Consider the following 24746-nt stretch of genomic DNA (forward strand, 5'->3'; position numbering starts at 1 on the left):
ACGTTTCTTCATTCAAATAAACAGTTGAAAAGAAAACTATGAAAGTAAACACTCCACTGTATAGGTAAAGAAAAGAATCACTTTAAAAAACTGGTCCAAAATATTAAGGAAAAAAATTTTGGAGTTTGAAATTTTGAGTTTGAAAGTAAAATGTGTCTCACAATCAAAGGCTTAAAAGTAACTGGCAATATTCTTTTCTTTCTTAGTTGTACATGAAATAATGATGCACCTCATAACTGACGGCACCTCAGATTTGATGAAATGCAGTACATAATTTTACATAATAAAAATAATTCATCTATGATTTTCTCAATTAGATAATTCTGAATTATCTACTCACTATATTAGCACATTCCATCTCCCTTGTCCCACTAAAATGAAAAAACAAATGCTCATTAATGCTGCTGACAAGGAGATAAAAACCAATATAAAGGAAAAAAGTAGTGATTTGGTTTCACTGCGAAATGTTACCATTTAAGAGACCAATGAATGAACCAAATTAAAATTCTGCTTAAGAAATCTTTAGTGAAATCCCTCAGAATCCGTATCTTCTGGGGAAAGTATATATCTTAGCTATGATGTATGTAATCATGATAATAGCTAACAAAATCCTTTAATTATTCACTGTTGAATAAACAGAAATGGATCTCCTCCAGGTTCCTAAGGTCAACAATCTATGACCTGTTGTGGTCCTAAAATATGCGGGTGAAGTAGGGGTTTTAATTTAGTGTAAGTTAGAGCATTAGAATTGTCTACCAGCATTATTCATAATTTCTTGAATTACCAGCAACATAATCACTAATGTGACTTCCAAGTCCAAACTAGCATAATTACCAAAAAAAACTTGAAATTTTTCATTTAAACACAACTCTTAAAAATTAGATACAATCAATTTAGTCTGATCTTTCTATAAAATAAAAACTCTCCAAAAAAAGATATACCATTTATTATTTTTTCTCCTCAGAGGCAAAAGTGTAAACAAGTTGCTTCTAGCAATGATTAAGTTACTTAAGTTCCTATAATTCTTAAATTTTTTCTCTCAAAATAACAAGAAAGCATCAGAAGAAATATTCCCACTAGAGCTCATGAACAAAAATCAATGAGAAATAAGTTCTAGAAAATATGCTAACAACAATGATAATAAGTTCTGTTGACAAGGGATATTTTCTAAGAGATAAACAAGAACTTAGACCTTACAATCATCATTGCAGGGTAAAAACACTAAGAAATTACTCTTTTTTTTTTTTTACCTACCTTTGTCTGGGAACTATAAAGAGCGCCCGGACCAGCTTCTTCCTATTTGCTTTTGTGTTCATGTTCATGCAAAAATCCATTGCTGCCTATAGGAGAAAAAGCAAACTTTTTTCTTAAAAAAATCTCCATTTAGCTATTGAAAGCAGAAACTCTGCATGCTACAATGATTTCTAATAGTTCCTAAACAGTTCACAAAGGTTTTAAGACAGTAGTATTATAAGCATATCCCAAACTTTAAAGATCACTAAGCTTAAACTCCTCTCTCCTTATATATCTCAAAATATATGTTTCATAAACTTTTTAATTGCAACCTAGTGTTAGAAACAGAACTTCAAGTGAGTAGATTGAAGACCCACCATGACATGTTTGGCAAGTAACTATATGAAATGTACAATCCATGCTTTTGATCTCATAAATCAATGTTAATATCAGGAAAGTTTTCTGGTAAAATGTACAAAGTAACAAGAAGCCAGGAACCAAGAAAATTACTAATGCTAATAAGGATAACCAAAAAAGAATAAAGACCAACTACGTATGAGACATAGACACAGATTATCCCTAGAAACGTGTAAGAGTAAGTGCTTCAACACTGAGTAAAAATGTCAACAGTCAGATCTGGTAACAAACTAAAGAAACCACATCATAGGACTACAATAAATACCCATAATTATTATTTAGTATAGCAATCCACTATTCTATATTTTAATAACGAAAATGTGTTCAATATTTCATCAATATGTCTAACATCTAATATAAGTGTAGAAGAAAAGCTACAAGAAGTGTATGTTCCGGGAAGCCATTAGAAAACAAAACTATGAGTAGTTGGTATTTTTTAAATATAGGTATATATATTTTTTAAACATTATCAAAGATTTTCAATATACATGGTTTAAGAAAATAACAAGTTTAAGTTATACTTTAAAAAGAAAAAAACTATTATCAAATATCCTTTTGGGTACCTCAAGTATTTTCCTTCCATAGGTTCGCATGATTATTTTATCATTAATCCCAATCTTTAGGTAGATTTGAGGATCAGGTAACAAAGATCCTCAGACTTCCCTACAAAGGGGTTCAACTCTTCAACAATACACTCACTGAAACACCTCCCATTTGATTAAAACTTTTGCTGAAAAAAATGACACAACTAATGGTAATTAGATTCAAACCCAGGAAACTAACTCACATTGAAAGTATTCACCAAGATTGAAACTGTCACTATTAGTCAAAAGTAAAACCAATGTAAATTTTTCCTTCTGCTTGTAAAGGGAGTATAATATATTTTATTAAAGTTTATATTGTATAACATTAAAGCTTCTTACAGCTAATTAGAATAACAAAGAGAAAAGCTGAAAATATACTAAAGTTCCTTCAAGTAATTCACCCATATGAAACACTGAAAAATTCTGGACTAGTATAATAAAAATCCCAAAGGTCATGTACTCAGAAAAGAAAACTGGTTAACACTGGAAAACTTCACACACACACACACACATACACACACACACACACACACACACACACCCCTCAAATCAACATTTTTTGAAAAATATACAGAAAAAATTTTAATGGCTAATAATGGCCTATGTTTCAACATAAATTAGGAAACAAAAAAATAAGATGTACTTCAATAACTATTTTAGAACATTATCCTTTAACAGGCAATGAACACTTTTCCTACCACAATAATCAAAGGCCAGTTAGATGGAAAAAAACTACAATGCTCAAAACTCTGCAAAGATTAGGAGTTCGTAAACATGTAAATGCCTGGTACACATAGTGGTGGCTCAATAAATACGTAGAATAAATGAATAAAAGACTACATGAAAACTGCCAGAATTAATAAATTTGAGGAAATTAAAAAGAAAAAAAAAAGCTTCACATGTATATTAATTCTTAGATTTAACCAGCCCTGCCCTTTGGGGAGAAATGAAAGCAAAGGAATCACTGGTGTGGTGTCTGTCTGCCCGGGTTACAAGTGCTGCCTGACAACTCAACAAGCAGTTTTTGAAAACTTGTTTCAAAACATTGTAAGTAAATGAAAGACAGTTCAACAATCATTTTTTATTTTTTTAAGTAAAAATAAACTCTTCTGATCATCAAATGCATGCAGAAATAAGCATCACAATGAATGACATTACCTGCAGAAGTCACCTAAAAGACATCTTCACTTCAGGTCATATATTGTTACGTAAGTATTGAATTCAAAAGAATTCTTAGATTTTTCTATTTTCCAACTACTTTTCCCTCTTAAGTCATTTGGAACTCTGCCAATATAGATGGAAAAAATTCCTTTCATGAGGAAGCTGACTCCCAGGAGGAACCCACTGGGGTCCAACAGGGCAGGGTAACCTCCTATTTTCCATCTGAACCTCCAAGAGCTAACCCAGAATTTAACATATGGTCATTACTGAGCTGGGCACTGCAGGATACTTTCCAATACAGATTCACATGAGATCTTCCCACTCAACTTTCAGGATAGCACTCAAAACGGCTGCAAGGGTGTGGCAGGCATGTCAAGGTATCTCTCATCCTGCTGATATCCAGTGAATATATGAAAATTTAGCAGGGGAAAAATTCAATCATATCCCAACCTTAGGAAAATAAGCAGTTGTTTAAAAGGTAGTCTCTGCTATATTCTACAGATGAAAGAAAAAAGAGACTATCTCTTCAGAAAACAGAAATAAATGTTGTAATTACTAAGTTTTTGAAAACTGTACATTGACCTAATTACTCCAAGAGGTGATTAGCCAATTTTGAATTTTTTTCAAGCCTATTTGATTATATGAATAGTTACTGAAACACATCTAAATTATTTGTAGAAGAGCTAAACATGCTGAAAGTCAAAAAACAACTTGATGTCTGTAGTACTCTATAGGGAACCCTCAATACATTATGGGGAGAAAAAAGGATAAAAGATTACATTACACCTTGACTTAAAAATGATTTAAAGCAATGATTTTCAAACTTTGGGTCTCAAGAGTGTTCTACACTCTTAAAAATTATTAAGGACCTGAAAGAACTTTGTTTTTGTGGGTTAATATGTTTATCAGCAGTTACTGTTTTTAGAAGTTAAAACTGAGAAATTTTCAAAATATTAATTCACATAAAAATACCAATAAATCTATTAGTTGTTAACATTTTTTGGAAATTTTTTTTTAATGAAAAAAAATTTAGTGACAGAAGAGTGGTATTCTTCTAGAAGATACCTTAGATTCTCATATCTATAGATTCTCGTATCTATTTCTGCACTCAATCTGTTGTGACATGTTGTTTTGGATGAAGTATATGAAGAAACTCCAGGGACTTCTCTGGTGGTGCAGTGGTTAAGAATCCACTTGCCAATGCAGGGGACACGGGTTCGAGCCCTGGTCCAGGAGGATCCCACATGTGGTGGAGCAGCTAAGCCCGTGCACCACAACTACTGAGCCCACATGCTGCAACTACAGAAGCCCGAGCACCTGGAGCCCGTGCTCTGCAACAAGCCCACGTGCCACAACTAGAGAAAGCCTGTACGCAGCAACAGAGACCCAATGCAGCCAAAAATAAATAAATAAGTTTATTAAAAAAAAAAAAAAAAGAAACTCCAGTTTCACACATATATGTAGCTGGAAAGGGAGGCATATTTTAATATTGTTTTCAGTAATTATAGATATTCTTTGATACTTCACCAAAACTTGACAAGTGGTAGTTTCTTAAACATCAGTTGCAATGTGAAATCTGAAACTATCAATCAACTTCTCATGCTCTGCTAGATTAAAATCCATTGGTCTATCTTGCACTGAGTGAATTTTTAATATCCAATCAAGATTTTGTTGACCTTATGTACTGGTAATTCAGAACAATGGTTCACTGAGCTATGCAGATCTTCCAAACACTTACACAGTATTTTTAAATTACATCATTTGACATCACCACTCATCTTATCAGAAAAGTCTCACCAATAAAGCCTCTTCAGAAAAGAACTGGGAAGATGTCAAGCTTATGGTGGTGAACAGAAGTTTTCCAAAATTCTAATTTTTGCTGGAAAGTCAAATTTATCCACTGGCAATAAATACTTTTAGTTGTTTCCCTTGAAGTGAGAGGCTCACCTGTTCATGTTAGAAAAATGTCTGCTAAACACCCACGTCTGAATAACCACAGTTTGTCCATCAGTTCTTTCGAGTAAAAACAGTATTCTATGTAAAAAGCAACTAGTTTAGCTTGCAACTCAATCACACAAATGATTGAGGCAACCTTTCCTCGAGGCAACTTAGAGATAGTATATGTGCTTTACACGTCCTTCTTATTTTATCAAGTTAAAAGGAAGTGTACTTGGGCTTCCCTGGTGGCGCAGTGATTGATAGTCCGCCTGCCGATGCAGGGGACACGGGTTCGTGCCCCGGTCCGGGAAGATCCCACATGCCGCGGAGCGGCGAGCCATGGCCGCTAAGCCTGTGCGTCCGGAGCCTGTGCTCCGCAGCGGGAGAGGCCACAATGGTGAGAGGCCCGCGTACCGCACAAAAAAAAAAAAAAAAAAAGGAAGTGTACTCGAAGACCGAAATGAAACAAAATTACTCCAATTTTTATGGATTCATCAGAGATTCTTAAGTGAAAGTAGCATTGTTCTTTTAATTGCAAATGCACGGCAGTGGCTACTAGTACAATCTACTACCCATGCAGCTTGATTCGTGTTAAAATGCCAGCAGCTTTACCCATCACCACTTTTGCAAATGTCAAAAACAGTGAAAAAGTGGGGAAAAAAAATCCTAGTATTAGTATGGAAAGAGTTTTGACCTTACAGACCCCTGAAAGTGCCTCAGAAGACACCAGGAATCTACAGAGCATACTTTAAGAACTTCTGGTCTAACACAGTATTTCCCACACTGAGGAATCCCTATGTGAAGGGGAGAGGTGTCAAGCTAACAGGATTCTAGAGACAGTTCCACCCCCAAACACAACATCTACAAATTGGCTACCACTGTATGTGTTTATTTTGAATTCCCATATTAGATTCCATTTGAAGAAATGGTTCATTCTACAGCCACAACAGTCCAAAAACCATAGACGTTCCTAATTCAAGCTATCCTACAAGGTCTACATGCTTGAGTAAAGTCACACAGAGGCAACCATACCTTGTCTATCAGATCACGGTTGACACAGTTGGGCAATTGCTGGAGAAAAGCATCTACTATGAGCTTGAGATGAGATCCAGTGCTGGCTTCTTCATCCTCTTGTTCTAACATGAAATTCGTTTTTAAACAGGTTTAAAAATATATATACATAGACAATATAAGAATAAAAACATCCAGTAAGAAGTTATCTGGGGCATAGATAATCTAGAGCACTTTTCTTACTCATGAAAAAATGAAGCATTTTTTGAGATATTACCCTAGAAAGTGTGGGTATCTTTAGAATCATAACCCTAAATCACTACTGTCTTTCAGATATCAACTATAAAAAGGCAAACTTTTACATGGTAAGTCATAAGTTGCATGTAGTTTTATAGTAGATCTGCTATTTTCATCTGTCATGCATCCCTTCTCCCATGTCTTCAATTAACAGTACGATCATCGCTTGCCCTCGAAGGCAATCCATGGGATTCTGATGGGGAAGGGTGCTGCCCAAGCACAGACACCACCACTCCTCTCGGCCACAGGCAAGCATGACACAGGACTAGCCAAGTCCTTCCATGAGGCTTATACACAGACAGTGAGAGACAAGCCCCTTTTCTTCTGATGTCACTAACTGGTTTGAGCCAAGGGTAGCCTCCAGCCATGCCTCACTCCCTTCATGACATGGATAAACAGAATCTGCAGTAGGAAACAATGAAGCCCATAGAGAGACAGGCAATACTGACAGAAGGTATCTTTCTAATAAAAAATCCTAACTAATAAAGAAACTTGATGGGAAGTATTCAGGAAATAATTAACAATGTGATAATTTTATTACTAAATATAAAACATTACTCAATTATAAAGATAAAATTACCACAGATGAACTGATATACTAACTGTCTTTTTAACTCTCAACTTTCAAATACACTTATGTTAAGACTGTAAACATTATATCAGCATTAGAATACAAGTAGTAGAGAAGTGTAAGAAATATATATTAACATTCAGATTATCACTAAAGTTTGTAGTCACATAATGTAGGACATGCAGTATTTCTGTTCCAAATCAAATTCCAAAAAAGTGATAGCCTAGAAACAACAGGAAAACAAGGAATAAAAGAGTAAAGACCCATATTCTCAGGCGAGGGCTTTGTGTAGAAACACTAATCAAAACTTGGGAATTCCCCGGCAGTCCAGCGTTTAGGACTCCGTGCTCTCACTGCCGAGGGACCGGGTTCAATCGCTGGTCAGGGAACTAACATCCCACAAGTTGCAGAGCGTGGCCAAAAATAAATAAAATAAAACAGACGTTTAAAAAAAAAACAACTAGTCAAAAATTAAAATTTTTGGCAAAAGTGTTTACCTTGCTCATCAAGAAGTTTCTTTGTAAGATCTTCACCTTCATCTCCACCCTCTAGCTCCAAAGTGTCATCATTAATCTCTAGGTTCTCCAACTCAAGCTCCAAATCGTCAGGACTTGATACCTCCTTATTATCCTTAGGTTCCTTTGCCTCTGTTTGAAATCAAAGAATCAGTACCTCTGAATTAAAAGTCATATTGAAATCCTGCTGCAAAAACTACAAAGACTCACAAAATCTGCATCGTTTGTCTTAGAATCTACATTTATACCTGGCAAGAAATTTGACATATTCAGATTTTTTAAAATACATTATGTTCACTGAGAACAAAGACCATAACTTCTTTGATTCTGTATGCCATCTGTTCACTGAAGAAATGAACAGATGGATGGATTGATGAATTGATGGAGACATACATGGCATGAGGAGCTGTGGTAAAGATGAGGGGAAGATAAAGCTGATTAGATAAAGTGAACTCAAATTAATTAAGATGTCCATATTATTCTGTCATTCATTTAATCTAGTGACTCAATGTTCGTATTACAAAACTAGTAAATAAAAAAAATTTACAAATATTATTTTGAAACTAATCTTTGTAGCACTTCAATATAAAAAAATTTGTCCTCCAGCACTTACCTTTGTAATCATCCTTGTTGGACTCTTTACTCTGACAACTTTTTTCATTATCTTTAAACAAGATGGCTGGAACAAAAGCTTTCAAATCAATGAGGTTCTCATAAAAATTCCGAGCATCTTCATCCTCCCATATACCACCTTCCAAGTCATATTCTCCAGGTTTACCAGGTGTAAATATATCAATTCCAGGCCCATGCTCTACAATAAAGTAAATCACAAGGAATTAAAACCAATAAACCTTGAATGCTTTGATTAACAGATGCTTCTTCAATCCACAAGCACTCTGAACTGTTCATGTAACAATCTTTACCAGAAAATCACAAACTGTGTTTTAAGTAAAGCTCTAAACCAGGACAGACAAGAGGAAAGCATAGGATAAAGATGCTTTTCTCTTAAATGTTTTAAGCAACTGATATGAGATTAAGTAGCTATTTGATATATTACGCCCACCTTCATAAAACTTAAAACCAATGTAAGAAATATATAAGCCTGGTCATTCCTAAACATCCAGCTTAAAGTCCCACCTCCCCTATGAAGCATTGTTTTAAGACTTGCAACCCTCTGTACAATTTATATCATAATTATCATCACAAGTTTATGGTTTATCTTACCATAAACCCTTAAGAAGTAACACTCCTTTTGGTATCTTACCATAAACCCTTAAGAAGCAACCCTCCTTTTGGTATTTACTTGGTATAAGACAGATTGCCATAAATGGTCAATTGATAAATAACTGGAAAGGAAGGGAAGGAATGATGAGGAAATATATAGATATTTCAGTAGAGAGTGGAAAACCATGTATAACACACACACACAGACACACACACACACACACACACACAGTCTACCTTACATACAACTATACTTTCTTAAACTCAGAACATTAAAAGTAACTAATTTCCTACTTCATGATCATGAGACCATTCATGATTTTATCTATCCTCACTGTACATCTCTCCAAACTAGAGAATGATCCTGCAGATTAAAATTCACCCTGAGGGGTTCCTTGGTGGTGCAGGGGTTAAGAATCCTCCTGCCAATGCAGGAGACAAGGGTTCGAGCCCTGGTCCAGGAAGATCCCACATGCCGCAGAGCAACTAAGTCTGTGCGCCACAACTACTGAGCCTGCGCTCTAAAGCCCGCGTGCCACAACTACTGAAACGCGTGCACCTAGAGCCCATGCTCCGCAACAAGAGAAGCCACCGCAATGAGAAGCCCGTGCACCGCAAGGAAGAGTAGTCCCCGCTCGCTGCAACTAGAGAAAAGCCCAAGAGCAGCAACGAACACCCAATGCAGCCGAAAATTAAGCAATTAATTATTTTTTTAAAAAAGAATCTAACAGAGCAGAAACCAGAATTAAAAACAAAAACAAAACAAAACAAAAAAATCCTGAGAGGGACTTCCCTGGTGGTGCAGTGGTTAAGAATCTGCCTGCCGAATTCCCTGGTGGTCCAGTGGTTAAGACTCTGTGCTCTCAATGCAGGGGGCAGGGGTTTGATCCCTGGCTGGGGAACTAAAATCCTGCATGATGCAGAGCATGACCCCCCAAAAATAAAAAAATTTAAAAAAAAAACTAAAAGGATGTTTTGGGGCTTCCCTGGTGGCACAGTGGTTGAGAGTCCGCCTGCCGATGCAGGGGACACGGGTTCGTGCCCCGGTCTGGGAAGATCCCACATGCCGCGGAGCGGCTGGGCCCAGGGGCCATGGCCACTGAGCCTGCGCATCCAGAGCCTGCACGTCCGGAGCCTGTGCTCTGCAACGGGAGAGGCCACAACAGTGAGAGGCCCGAGTACCGCAAAAAAAAAAAAGAATCTGCCTGCCAATGCAGGAGACACGGGTTCGAGCCCTGGTCCGGGAAGATCCCACATGCTGCGGAGCAACTAAGCCTGTGCACCACAACTACTAAGCCTGTGCTCTGGAGCCTGCGAGCCACAACTACTGAGCCCACGTGCCACAACTACTGAAGCCCACATGCCTAGAGCCCATGCTCCGCAACAAGAGAAGCCACCGCAACGAGAAGCCCCTGCACCGCAACTAAGAGTAGCTCCCGCTCCCCGCAACCAGAAAGCCCACGTGTAGCAACAAAGACCCAACGCAGCCAAAAATAAATAAATAAATAAATTTATTTATTTTAAATAAAAAATTAAAATGATGGCAGAACTTTGTCAACTTTGTTACACAGTATTTACATTTACATGGTATTAGGTATTATATGTAATCTACATGATGATTTAAAGTATATGGGAGGACGTGTGCAGATTATATGCAAATACTAAGCCATTTTATATGAGGGACTTGAGCATCATTGGAGGTCCTGGAACCAATCCCCTGCAGATACCAAGGAAGGACCATAAATGTATTCACAGTACACAACAGGTATTTTCTTATTGAGGATGTAAAATACAAAACACCTTCTTGTATTATAAAAGGACACTTTACAAATATTTCACTCTTAGATTTTTAAGTAAATAGGATTTTCAGATAGTTTTAAGATTAATAATGTATTAACATTTATCTACGGAAAGTAATTTTTCAAGTAGTTTTTGTGATATGTTAGAATAGTATATTAGGAGCCTTAACAAAAAGGAAGTCTAAAACACCTTAGAAATAATATGGAAAGTAACTCATCTTACAAAATGATAAACAATTTACTTTATAAAACTGCAAAGTAGGCTTTAGTTCTAAGTAACAATTTAATATAATATACCATGCAAAACAACTAAATTACCTTGGTTGTTTGGCCTGAGGCAACCCAACACTGGAGCCTACCTGGGCTCTTTGGTGGGGCTAATGGCAGACTCTGGGATGGCTCACACCAACGAGTACCTCCCAGAACTTCTGCTGCCAGTGTCCTAGTCCCCACGGTGAGCCACAGCCACCCCCCACCTCTGCAGGAGACCCTCCAACACTAGCAGGCATGTGGATGAAACGCTCTTGGTGCTGCAACCAGGAGTCAGTGCTGTGCCTCTGACGTGGGAGAGCCAACTTCAGGACACTGGTCCACAAGAGACCTCTCAGCGCCACGTAATATCAAACGGTGAAAATCTCCCAGAGATCTCCATCTCAACACCAACACCCAGCTTCACTCAACGACCAGGAAGCTACAGTGCTGGACACCCTATGCCAAACAACTAGCAAGACAGGAACACAACCCCATCCATTAGCACAGAGGCTGCCTAAAATCATAAGGCCACAGACACCCCAAAACACACCACCAGACGTGGACCTGCCCAACAGAAAGACAAGATCCAGCCTCATCCACCAGAACACAGGCACTAGTCCCCTCCACCAGGAAGCTTACACAACCCACTGAACCAACCTTAGCGACTGGGGTCACACACCAAAAACTACGGGAACTATGAACCTGCAGCCTGCAAAAAGGAGACCCCAAACACAGTAAGATAAGCAAAATGAGAAGACAGAAAAACACACAGCAGATGAAGGAGCAAGATAAAAACCCACCAGACCTAACAAATGAAGAGGAAATAGGCAGTTTACCTGAAAAAGAATTCAGAATAATGATAGTAAAGATGATCCAAAATCTTGGAAATAGAATAGAGAAAATGCAAGAAACATTTAACAAGGACCTAGAAGTACTAAAGAGGAAACAAGCAACGATAAACAACACAATAAATAAAATTAAAAATACTCTAAAAGGGATCAATAGCAGAATAACTGAGGCAGAAGAACGGATAACTGACCTGGAAGATAAAATAGTGGAAATAACTACTGCCGAGCAGAATAAAGAAAAAAGAATGAAAAGAACTGAGGACAGTCTCAGAGACCTCTGGGACAACATTAAACGCACCAATATTTGAATTATAGGGGTCCCAGAAGAAGAAGAGAAAAAGAAAGGGACTGAGAAAATATTTGAAGAGATTACAGTTGAAAACTTCCCTAATATGGGAAAGGAAATAGTTAATCAAGTCCAGGAAGCACAGAGAGTCACATACAAGATAAATCCAAGGAGAAACACGCCAAGACACATATTAGTCAATCAAAAATTAAAGAAAACATATTATAAGCAGCAAGGGAAAAATACCACACAAGGGAATCCCCATAAGGTTAACAGCTGATCTTTCAGCAGAAATTCTGCAAGCCAGAAGGGACTGGCAGGACATATTTAAAGTGATGAAGGAGAAGAACCTACAACCAAGATTACTCTACCCAGCAAGGATCTCATTCAGATTTGATGGAGAAATTAAAACCTTTACAGACAAACAAAAGCTGAGAGAGTTCAGCACCACCAAACCAGCTTTACAACAAATGTTAAAGGAACTTCTCTAGGCAAGAAACACAAGAGAAGGAAAAGACCTACAATAACAAACCCAAAACAATTAAGAAAATGGGAACGGGAACATACATATCGATAATTACCTTAAATGTAAATGGATTAAATGCTCCCACCAAAAGACATACACTGGGTGAACGGATACAAAAACAAGACCCATATATATGCTGTCTACAAGAGACCCACTTCAGACCTAGGGACACATACAGACTGAAAGTGAGGGGACGGAAAAAGATATTCCATGCAAATGGAAATCAAAAGAAAGCTGGAGTAGCAATTCTCATATTAGACAAAATAGACTTTAAAATAAAGACTATTACAAGAGACAAAGAAGGACACTACATAATGATTAAGGGATCAATCCAAGAAGAAGATATAACAATTGTAAATATTTATGCAGCCAACATAGGAGCACCTCAATACATAAGGCAAATACTAATAGCCATACAGGGGAAATCGACAGTAACACAATCATAGTAGGGGACATTAACACCCCACTTTCACCAATGGACAGATCATACAAAATGAAAATAAATAAGGAAACACAAGCTTTAAATGATACATTAAACAAGATGCACTTAATTGATATTTATAGGACATTCCATCCAAAAACAACAGAATACACATTTTTCTCAAGTGCTCATGGAACATTCTCCAGGATAGATCATACCTTGGGTCACAAATTAAGCCTTGGAAAATTTAAGAAAATTGAAATTGTATCAAGTATCTTTTCCGACCACAACACTATGAGACTAGATATCAATTACAGGAAAAGATCTGTAAAAAATACAAACACATGGAGGCTAAACAATACCCTACTTAATAATGAAGTGATCACTGAAGAAATCAAAGAGGAAATAAAAAAATACCTAGAAACAAATGACAATGGAGACACAACAACCCAAAACCTATGGGATGCAGCAAAAGCAATTCGAAGAGGGAAGTTTATAGCAATACAATCCTACCTTAAGAAACAGGAAACATCTCGAATAAACAACCTAACCTTGCACCTAAAGCAATTAGAGAAAGAAGAACCAAAAAACCCCAAAGTTAGCAGAAGGAAAGAAATCATAAAGATCAGATCAGAAATAAATGAAAAAGAAATGAAGGAAACGAGAGCAAAGATCAATAAAACTAAAAGCTGGTTCTTTGAGAAGATAAACAAAATTGATAAACCATTAGCCAGACTCATCAAGAAAAAAAGGGAGAAGACTCAAATCAATAGAATTAGAAATGAAAAAGGAGAAGTAACAACTGACACTGCAGAAATGCAAAAGATCATGAGAGATTACTACAAGCAACTCTATGCCAACAAAATGGACAATCTGGAAGAAATGGACAAATTCTTAGAAAAGCACAACCTGCCAAGACTGAATCAGGAAGAAACAGAAAATATGAACAGACCAATCACAAGCACTGAAATTGAAACTGTGATTAAAAATCTTCCAACAAACAAAAGCCCAGGACCAGATGGCTTCACAGGCGAATTCTATCAAACATTTAGAGAAGAGCTAACACCTATCCTTCTCAAACTCTTCCAAAATATAGCAGAGGGAGGAACACTCCCAAACTCATTCTACGAGGCCGCCATCACCCTGATACCAAAACCAGACAAAGATGTCACAAAGAAAGAAAACTACAGGCCAATATCACTGATGAACATAGATGCAAAAATGCTCAACAAAATACTAGCAAAGAGAATCCAACAGCACATTAAAAGGATCATACACCATGATCAAGTGGGGTTTATTCCAGGAACGCAAGGATTCTTCAACATACGCAAATCAATCAACGTGATAAACCATATTAACAAACTGAAGGAGAAAAACCATATGATCATCTCAATAGATGCAGAGAAAGCTTTCGACAAAATTCAACACCGATTTATGATAAAAACTCTGCAGAAAGTAGGCATAGAGGGAACTTTCCTCAACATAATAAAGGCCATATATGACAAACCCACAGCCAACATCATCCTCAATGGTGAAAAACTGAAACCACTTCCACTAAGATCAGGAACAAGACCAGGTTGCCCACTCCCAGCACTCTTCTTCTTTTTTTTTTTTTTTGCGGTACGCAGGCCTCTCACTGTTGCGGCCTCTCCCATTGCAGAGCACAGGCTCCAGACGCGCAGGCTCAGCAGCCATGGCTCACGGGCCCAGCCGCTCATCGCCACGTGGGATCTTCCCAGACCGGGACACGAAACTGTGTCCCCTGCATCGGCAGGCGGACTCTCAACCACTGCGCCACCAGGGAAGCCACTCTTATTCAACATAGTTTTGGAAGTTTTAGCCACAGCACTCAGAGAAGAAAAGGAAAAAAAAGGAATCCAAATCGGAAAAGAAGTAAAGCTGTCACTGTTTGCAGATGACATGATAGTATACATAGAGAATCCTAAAGATGCTACCAGAAAACTACTAGAGCTAATCAATGAATTTGGTAAAGTAGCAGGATACAAAATTAATCCACAGAAATCTCTGGCATTCCTATACACTAATGATGAAAAATCTGAAAGTGAAATTAAGAAAACACTCCCATTTACCATTGCAACAAAAAGAATAAAATATCTAGCAATAAACCTACCTAAGGAGACAAAAGACCTGTATGCAGAAAATTATAAGACACTGATGAAAGAAATTAAAGGCGATACAAATAGATGGAGAGATATACCATGTTCTTGGATTGGAAGAATCAACATTGTGAAAATGACTCTACTACCCAAAGCAATCTACAGATTCAATGCAATCCCTATCAAACTACCACTCGCATTTTTCACAGAACTAGAACAAAAAGTTTCACTATTTGTATGGAAACACAGAAGACCCCGAATAGCCAAAGCAATCTTGACAATGAAAAACGGAGCTGGAGGAATCAGGCTCCCTGACTTCAGACTATACTACAAAGCTACAGTAATCAAGACAGTATGGTACTGGCACATAAACAGAAATACAGATCAATGGAACATGACAGAAAGGCCAGAGATAAACCCACGCACATATGGTCACCTTATCTTTGATAAAGGAGGCAGGAATGTACAGTGGAGAAAGGACAGCCTCTTCAATAAGTGATTAAGATCACTTATAAGAGATTAGATCACTCCCTAACACCATACACAAAAATAAGCTCAAAATGGATCAAAGACCTAAATGTAAGGCCAGAAACTATAAAACTCTTAGAGGAAAACATAGGCAGAACACTCTATGACATAAATCACAGCAAGATCCTTTTTGACCCACCTCCTAGAGAAATGGAAATTAAAAACAAAAATAAACAAATGGGACCTAATGAAATTTCAAAGCTTTTGCACAGCAAAGGAAACCATAAACAAGACCAAAAGACAACCCTCAGAACGGGAGACAATATTTGCAAATGAAGCAACTGACAAAGGATTAATCTCCAAAATTTACAAGCAGCTCATGCAGCTCAATAACAAAAAAACAAACAACCCAATCCAAAAATGGGCAGAAGACCTAAACAGACATTTCTCCAAAGAAGATATACAGATTGCCAACAAACACATGAAAGAATGCTCAACATCATTAATCATTAGAGAATTGCAAATCAAAACTACAATGAGATTATCATCTCACACCAGTCAGAATGGCCATCATCAAAAAATCTAGAAACAATAAATGCTGGAGAGGGTGTGGAGAAAAGGGAACACTCTTGCACTGCTGGTGGGAATGTGAATTGGTACAGCCACTATGGAGAACAGTATGGAGGTTCCTTAGAAAACTACAAATAGAACTACCATATGACCCAGCCATCCCACTACTGGGCATATACCCTGAGAAAACCATAATTCAAAAAGAGTCATGTACCAAAATGTTCATTGCAGCTCTATTGACAATAGCCAGGAGATGGAAGCAACCTAAGTGTCCATCATCGGATGAATGGATAAAGAAGATGTTGCACATATATACAATAGAATATTACTCAGCCATAAAAAGAAACGAAATTGAGTTATTCGTAGTGAGGTGGATGGACCTAGAGTCTGTCATACAGAGTGAAGTAAGTCAGAAACAGAAAGACAAATACCATATACTAACACATATATATGGAATCTAAGGAAAAAAAAAAATGTCATGAAGAACCTAGGGGTAAGATGGGAATAAAGACACAGACTTACTAGAGAATGGACTTGAAGATATGGGGAGGGGGAAGGGTAAGCTGTGACAAAGTGAGCAAGTGGCATGGACATATATACACTACCAAACGTAAAATAGATAGCTAGTGGGAAGTAGCCGCATAGCACAGGGAGATCAGCTCGGTGCTTTGTGACCACCTAGAGGGGTGGGATAGGGAGGGTGGGAGGGACGGAGACGCAAGAGGGAAGAGATATGGGAACATATGTATATGTATAACTGATTCACTTTGTTATAAAACAGAAACTAACACACCATTGTAAAGCAATTATACTCAAATAAAGATGTTAAAAATAAGTAAAATAAAGTAGAATCTCAGCCTTAAAAAAAAAAAACAAAAAACTAAATTACAAATAAAAATAAGCACAGAAATACTAGTATCGCAAATGTCCAATTCACTTTATTACCTATCCAAGAAATAAAGTAAATCTTTCCAAGTATGGTTTAAGACAGGCCCCTGTTAGACACAATCTAAGGATATCTATTACAAAAGAATCTGAAGGGACTTCCCTGGTGGGGCAGTGGTTAAGAATCCCCCTGCCAATGCAGGGGACTCAGGTTCGAGACCTAGTCCGGGAAGATCCCACATGCCGCGGAGCAACTAAGCTCGTACACCACAACTACTGAGCCTGTGCTCTAGGGCCTGTGAGCCACAACTACTTAGCCCATGCGCTGCAACTACTGAAGACTGTGCACCTAGAGCCCGTGCTCCACGACAAGAGAAGCCAACGCGATGAGAAGCCTACGCACCACAATGAAGAGTAGCCCCTGCTCACTGCAACTAGAGAAAGCCCATGCACAGCAACGAAGACCCAACACAGCCAAAAATTAAATAAGTAAATTTATTATTGAAAAAGAAAAGAGGGCTTCCCTGGTGGCGCAGTGGTTGAGAGTCCGCCTGCCAATGCAGGGGACACGGGTCCACGCCCCGGTCCGGGAAGATCCCACATGCTGCAGAGCGGCTAGGCCAGTGAGCCATGGCCGCTGAGCCTGCATGTCCAGAGCCTGTGCCCCACAACGGGAGAGGCCACAACAGTGAGAGGTCCGCATACCGCAAAAAAGAAAAGAACCTGAAGAAATTTATTGTATCATATGAATTAATTATTATTCTCTAAGTGCAAAGCCTTTTCCATTCAGAGAAGCATTTCAAGTGGATTTTCAATGTTCTTATTAGGTCTTAATACTACTTCTTCATTTAAAAAATTTTAAAGACTTTTCAAAACATCCATTTTAAATATTACACATCTGAGAAGACTAAAGATGTAAGTGATTATTGTCTACTAAAAAAAATCACAATGTTTGTTTTTAAGGATATCTTACCTTCTGGTGTTGGTTTGTCTTGAGGAAGATCTGGCATATTTTCATCCAAAAGGTCTGCTAAGGATTGAGAATTTGCCAGCAGCTTCTGATAAGACATAGCAAATTCCTCATACTGTTTATGTCTATCTTCGCTCAGCTCCCCTTTAGAATGTAGAATACGCCTATAAACAAATGATGAAATAATCTGATAATCTTATCAAATATTACATTGGGAATGTTCCATAAAATTTGACTTTATCACACAAGCTTATTAACACAATCTTCTTTAACAACTTATTTTTAATACTTAACTTTCATGACGTATCTGAAATTAAAACTTGTACAACAAATTCACCTAAACAATTAAAGTTTTTTAAACAATTAAATTTTCACATTGGTTCTTCAGAAAACATGAAGTGTGATTAACAATTATGCTTGCAGAAGTATAAAATTCAACAGTATACCACTAATTTTTAGTATTTTGTTACAGCCATATTCCCATCAGACATACAAGTTGGTTTTCAAAAACAGCATGTTATAGAAAGAATCAGTATCTTTAAACTTTCACAATGATTTGATTCGAGATTATCTTGAAAAAGCCTACATCTTCCTTGTAGTCAATTCTCAAGCTACTGTGCAAGCACTCGTTATTTATCCATTTAACAAATATTAACTGAGCAAACCCACTTAATCAAGGCCAGGCCGCCCTGAGGAGCAGAGGACACAAGTACTCCTGCGCTCTGCAAACAGTTCACTAATAAGCCACCCATAATTAGAAATGTAAAACTAATGAAAATTTTCAAATTGTATAAAGTAAAAATTTTACTGTAGTAGTTTAGATGGTTGAAATGTCTATAGCTGGACCCAATTTTTCTACAACTAAATATTTATGTAATAGTGTAACATCTGAAATTTATAAACCTTAATACAAATACAATATGGATTTCAAAAATCAATTATAAATTGTAAATTAAGTCATTTTCAAAAGTAATATTTAAAAGTATTTTTTATTCCTTGTTTTGAGTTTCCTTATGAACAGTGAAGAAAATGAGAGAGTTTTGTGTGTGTTATCTCCTTAAAGTTATAGAAAATGAAGTAGAAAATCCATCCCTACACTTATTTATCCCTGCTTATTTGAAACAATTTCCAAAGTTTCCCATCTTATCCCATTCTTATCCACAGAAACTTTTGTTTAAATGCTACAATATTCCAAATATCAACATTTTCTATTTTTAGGAATAGTAGTTCCCATTTACAAGCACAAGATAGATCAATACAAAGATCAATTATTATTCATTAAATCTAATTCTTTTTTTCCCCAAATCTGGCCTATTAGGATCGAAAGTGAGAATTTTTCACTCATTTTCTTGTGATTTAAATACACATCAGACAATATCATTCTACAAATAGATAAGATAAGTAAAATGCCAAGATAGTTTAACCATAATAATCCAGGCTAAAAAGTATTCCTCTAACAACACTGTCATTAAGGAAGTTTCTTTCTCTCTTCAAACATATATTTCAGACTAACTTTACAGGCAAAAACAAAGTTTCTTTCAGTAAGTTTTATGAATGAATTTTTTTAAAGCAAAAACCCAGGCATTTAAAAATATTCAAGCCATGAAAGAAATGACTGACAATACTTTAAATGAGCTTGTTAGAACTTTTAATTAGAAGTCATGTCATTTTTGAAGTTAAAAAAGCCATTAAAATTAAATAATTTGAATAAATACTACTCAAAGGCTGGCTACTCTAAAATGTTCTACAATTATTAGGAAAAATGTTAATTAATAAAAACTTGAGTTTATTCAGAAACAAATTATGTTAAAAGGGATAATAGTTCCAAGGGATTTCAAAACCTCTAATGACAACTAAGATGCAAAATTATTTCAGCTTGAAACGAAATTGGAAAATATCTCAAAATACCATGAACCTGGAACTTTATTTCTCTAACAAGTTGACATTCTGGTCATCTGAAGAACATACACCCAGTTTAGGTTATACAATATTCACTAAGGATTTATGACATACAAGCTGTAGCAAGGTGGTGACTATTTTATCAGAACAGAAAATGAATTCTTTTTTCCAGTATCAACTTCACTTTCAAAGTTTTGCCTGGGACTTTGCATGGGTAAATTAAAAATGACTGAATTCTACGAGGGGTCCCTTTGTATGCATTCAGTTCCTTTCCATTTCTCCTGGAACCAGTTAAAACTTTGAAGCTTCAGAGATATTCCTCGTCCTCCCAAAACCTCAATTCCACAATTAAACTTTTAACAGTACTAATTTACCTAACTATGTAATTAATACGTGTTTAGGTTATTGTCTAATGAGAATAGTGGGGAGGGCGGTTAGATTTTGGTTGACTGGTTTTCTAATCGAATCTTATACTACGCACTCAGAAAGCAGTACAGGATACCAATGAAATGGCATTAGAAGAGTTCTGTTATACACAAAACTTATATAGTCATATGTATTTTTTCCTTGACCATTTATTTAATATACATTTCCTAAACATCTGACAAATCCTATAGCATGTAATAAGACTATAGACTTCAAGCAAAGAAAGAACTCATCACCGGTACCAGAAAATTCAAAATCCCTAGTCATTTAGAGGTTCTAATGAAATTTAAATGAAACAGTTTCTAGTTAATGTACTATATAAGTCAGTTTTTATAAGTTTATGAAGTCCATATGGAAGTTTTTCAGTTTGATTAAATTTTAGACCTGTATGAGGGAACTAAATATACACAGCACCTTTGACCAGAGTACCTTTTCTGTACATCAGTATAAATCTCACCAAAATTTCTTATGTAAATTCCATGGGAATATATCACTAAGCAAAATCAAGCTAAAGATATGATTCATAACATATCACTTTAATTACAATCTCTTCAGAAACACATCTATTACACAAAGCTGCTTTGAAGCCATTATTCTAAGACTGTCATAAACCAGAGGTCAGCAAACTTTTACTGCAAAGCGCCAGATAATAATTATTTTAAGCTTTGCAGACCATATGGTCTTTGTTGCGACTACTCAACTCTGCTGATATAGCACAAAAGCAGCCACAGACAATATGTAAACAAACGAGTGTGACTATGCTCCAATAAAACTTTATTTATGGACACTGAAGTCTGAACATCACATAGTTTTACTATTTCACAAAATGTTCTTCTTTTGATTTTTTTGAACCATGTAAAAAAGTAAAGACCATTCTTAGCTCACCGGCTGTACAAAAACGAGTGGTGGGCCTAATCTGGCCTGCAGGCCATAGTTTGCCAATCCCTGTCATAACTGGAGATAACTGAGTATCACTGTTAAATATATTATAAACAAGTTCATTCTCTCTCCTGGTATCACGGAACAATAGGGAAGAAATAGTACCATAAAGATATGAAAAGTAAGCAATGAAAACAAAACTAATTCCAAGTCTTATTCACTGTAATAAAAAAAATAAGAAAGTAGACCTCCTTCAACCCAAAATATGAGATATCACTATCTGGGAGGACCCCCTAAGGTATATCAATCCTTGATTTCTGGAGTGTTTTTTATATTATATTTAATATTAATTTAACTTAATATTGTAAAACTGACAGAAAATTTCAAATAGTCCATTCTGGAATCTAGCATTATATCTCATAAATAAGAAAAGCCACAGATGCCTCAAAAAATTCTAGTATTGAGACATTCGGTTTTCTTTTTTTCCATTTTTTTTCATTTTTATTGTTACTGCCTGACTTTCTTGCTATTTCTTTTATTTTGTACAGTGTTTATTCTGTTGTTTTGTATTGTTTTTAAAAATTAATTTTTAAAATAACCCATGAAAGTTTAAGAAGTTTAACATACAAATTTTCAAAATCATAAAAAGGCACAAAGAGAAATTCTCATTCAAAAACCTTTCTGAAGGATTGAGCAGGCAATATACTATTAATGGTGAACTAACATTTATTGAATACTTACAATGTGCCAGATACTGTTATTAAATGCTTTTACACATATGAGTTCACTGCATTGCTCACATGTACCTCAGAGGTAGAGTGCTATTGTTATCCCATTTTACAGAAGAGAAAACCAAAGCACAGAGATGTGAGGTAACTTGCCCAAAGTTACAGAATGAGTAAATGACATCTAAAACTTGAACCCAAGCAGTCTGGCTCCAAAGTCCATTCTCATAACTACTGGATTATACTGCCTCTCAAATAAAATTTAAATTATCCACTTGGTACCTTATTTTGAATTAGGATGTCTCTCAAATGCATATCAAAGGCAAGCCTTCCCACATTGAGGTTCTTGTTTTATATTCTCTTTTGGGTCCTTCTTTTGTTTGGATTTGACTTTGTTAAGTCCTGAGTAGCTAATGAGTTTACTAGACACCTTAGGACTTCCCTGGTGGCGCAGTGGTTAAGAATCTGCCTGCCAATGCAAGGGACACAGGTTCAAGCCCTGGTCTGGGAAGATCCCACATGCCACAGAGCAACTAAGTCCATGCGCCACAACTACTGAGCCTGAGCTCTAGAGCCCACAAGCCACAACTACTGAGCCACGGGCCACAACTACTGAAGCCTGCGCACCTAGAGCTTGTGCTCCGCAGCAAGAGAAGCCACCATAATGAGAGGCCCGCGCACCACAACCAAGAGTAGCCCCCGCTCACCGCAACTAAAGAAAGCCTGCGCACAGCAACGAAGACCCAACACAGCCAAAAACAGAAAAACAAAAAAAACAAAAAAGAGTAGCCCCTGCTCGCCACGACTAGAGAAAGTCCACGCACAGCAACAGAGACCCAAATGCAGACAAAAATAAATAATTAATTTTAAAAATATATAACATTAAAAATAATAATAAAAAAATAAGTACTAAATGCAGATGAAAATGAGTACTATGGAAGATGTGAAAAATACAGAGTGAAAAGGTAGGAAAGAACCTGATTCTATCATTTGCTATCCAAGTCACATTGGGCAAGCTCTTTAATCCCTAAATCGGATCTATCACCTTCAAAATACAGGTATTTCTTTCAAGGGTACTGTGAGGATCAATTGAAATCATACATCTGATGCACTATATCAATGTAAAACAGTATTTTCATGAAAAAAAAAAAAGCCAGAGCTCACTGCAGAAAAAGCAAGAACTTCAAGGCCAAGTATTATTTTGATCTTCTATTAGCCAAGTTAAAAAAGAAAAACATCTTGAAAAGACCACAGAAAATCCATTTTAGCTTTGTTCTTATGCAGTCATGCAAAACAACATAGAACACATGGCCAAATCTTGAAAAAATAACCATGAAGCAGACCCATGAAAAACTACTAGGTTTCACTTTTCGTCTCCTTTAGCGCTCTATCAAATTCTCATGAGAACTTAAATTTTCTTGTGGTTTCATTTTAGAATTTGGTTACAGATGTTGTACAATCTTATATGAAAAGAGACTAGAGCAATAGTTAAGCATAACTGTACCCAAAGATTTATTAACCAACTATGTCAAAGTCTTTGACTCAGAATTAGAAATTATCTGGAAGGAGGTAATAATTTTGAAGCATTTATAAAATTGTTAAAGCCTCTGTAAGTCTAAAGCACAGTGATATAACATTTTAATAGTGCTTAAACATTACTACACAATTTATTAAACAATCTCCCTGTAAAGGCAAGGTACAACTTATCTGGAAAGAATATGAAAGGTAAAAGCAACACTATTTAAATTCAGGTTGATGTGTTTTCAGATTTCAACACTGTTAAAGTAATGCCTCATGAATTTGCAATAATAAAAGAAACCTCTGGCGAGGGCGGGTGATGAATTGGGAGACTGGGATTGACATATATACATTAATATGTATAAAATGGATAACTAATAAGAACCTGCTGTATAAAAAAATAAAATAAAATTCAAAAAAAAAAAAAAGAAACCTCCCTGGTTTTATTAACACGGGAAAAGCCTACATTCTACCTACATTTTTCTTCCTTACTAAACTTTAAATCATTTACTGCTGTTGGACAGAGCATGCAGTCATGAAGGTCATAATTCACCAGTACTGAAAAGAGAAACATACCCCCACTCCCACCAATAAATAAGGAAAAAAAAAGAAATTAAGACACTTGAGAATTATTCAAGCAAGAATTCTGACTTAATATCTGAATTCATGATTTCACTATACTGCTAGAAATGAACTGTTACACAATTAACATCAAGTTACATCTAATAAACTTAAATCATTTATTTACCCGATTTTTATTAAATGCCAAAAAAATACTAGATTATGTTACCTTAATGAGAATAATATCTCAAAGTACAAAGCATTTCAAGTATAAAGAGCACTGAACATAAAAAAAAAAAACTTAGCAAGAAGTAAAGCTATTAATTCTAAATTGGCAAATATTACTAAATGATCTTTTAAATGTGTAAATATTAATTCCCCAGATCAATCACTTAACCAAATGCATTTTAAAAATAAGATTTGTACTTAAAGTATGAAAAGCTTATAAATTCAAATTTATTAGAATTCACCCAATGCTAGGGTCAATTGTATTGCTAGCTGACAACTGTAAATCCCTCAGGGGGCTAGAAACAGAAGTAGCTATCTAAAATCTATCAGCCGAGATAACAGCTGAGATTCGATAGGTCTTATTCAGTCACCGTCTTCATTCATTCATTACAGTGTTTTTAAGAAAACACCAGAGAT

The 24746-nt window shown here is 36.3% G+C and overlaps 1 protein-coding gene across 4 annotated transcripts in view; it reads right to left on the minus strand.

Annotated features, from left to right (window-relative positions):
• UPF2 (UPF2 regulator of nonsense mediated mRNA decay) overlaps positions 1-24746 on the minus strand; it is a 211336-nt gene that overhangs the window by 174025 nt on the left and 12565 nt on the right. For all 4 annotated transcript variants that reach the window (XM_060006040.1, XM_060006039.1, XM_060006041.1 and 1 more), the window contains exons 4-8: positions 18097-18257; positions 8341-8538; positions 7710-7859; positions 6366-6469; positions 1255-1340 (exon numbers count right to left, since the gene is read on the minus strand). In XM_060006040.1, the coding sequence (XP_059862023.1) occupies positions 1255-1340; positions 6366-6469; positions 7710-7859; positions 8341-8538; positions 18097-18257 (699 nt within the window). The remainder of the gene's footprint in view (positions 1-1254; positions 1341-6365; positions 6470-7709; positions 7860-8340; positions 8539-18096; positions 18258-24746) is intronic.

The sequence above is a fragment of the Delphinus delphis genome, chromosome 2 (assembly GCF_949987515.2).
Source record: "Delphinus delphis chromosome 2, mDelDel1.2, whole genome shotgun sequence".
Taxonomy (NCBI): domain Eukaryota; kingdom Metazoa; phylum Chordata; class Mammalia; order Artiodactyla; family Delphinidae; genus Delphinus; species Delphinus delphis.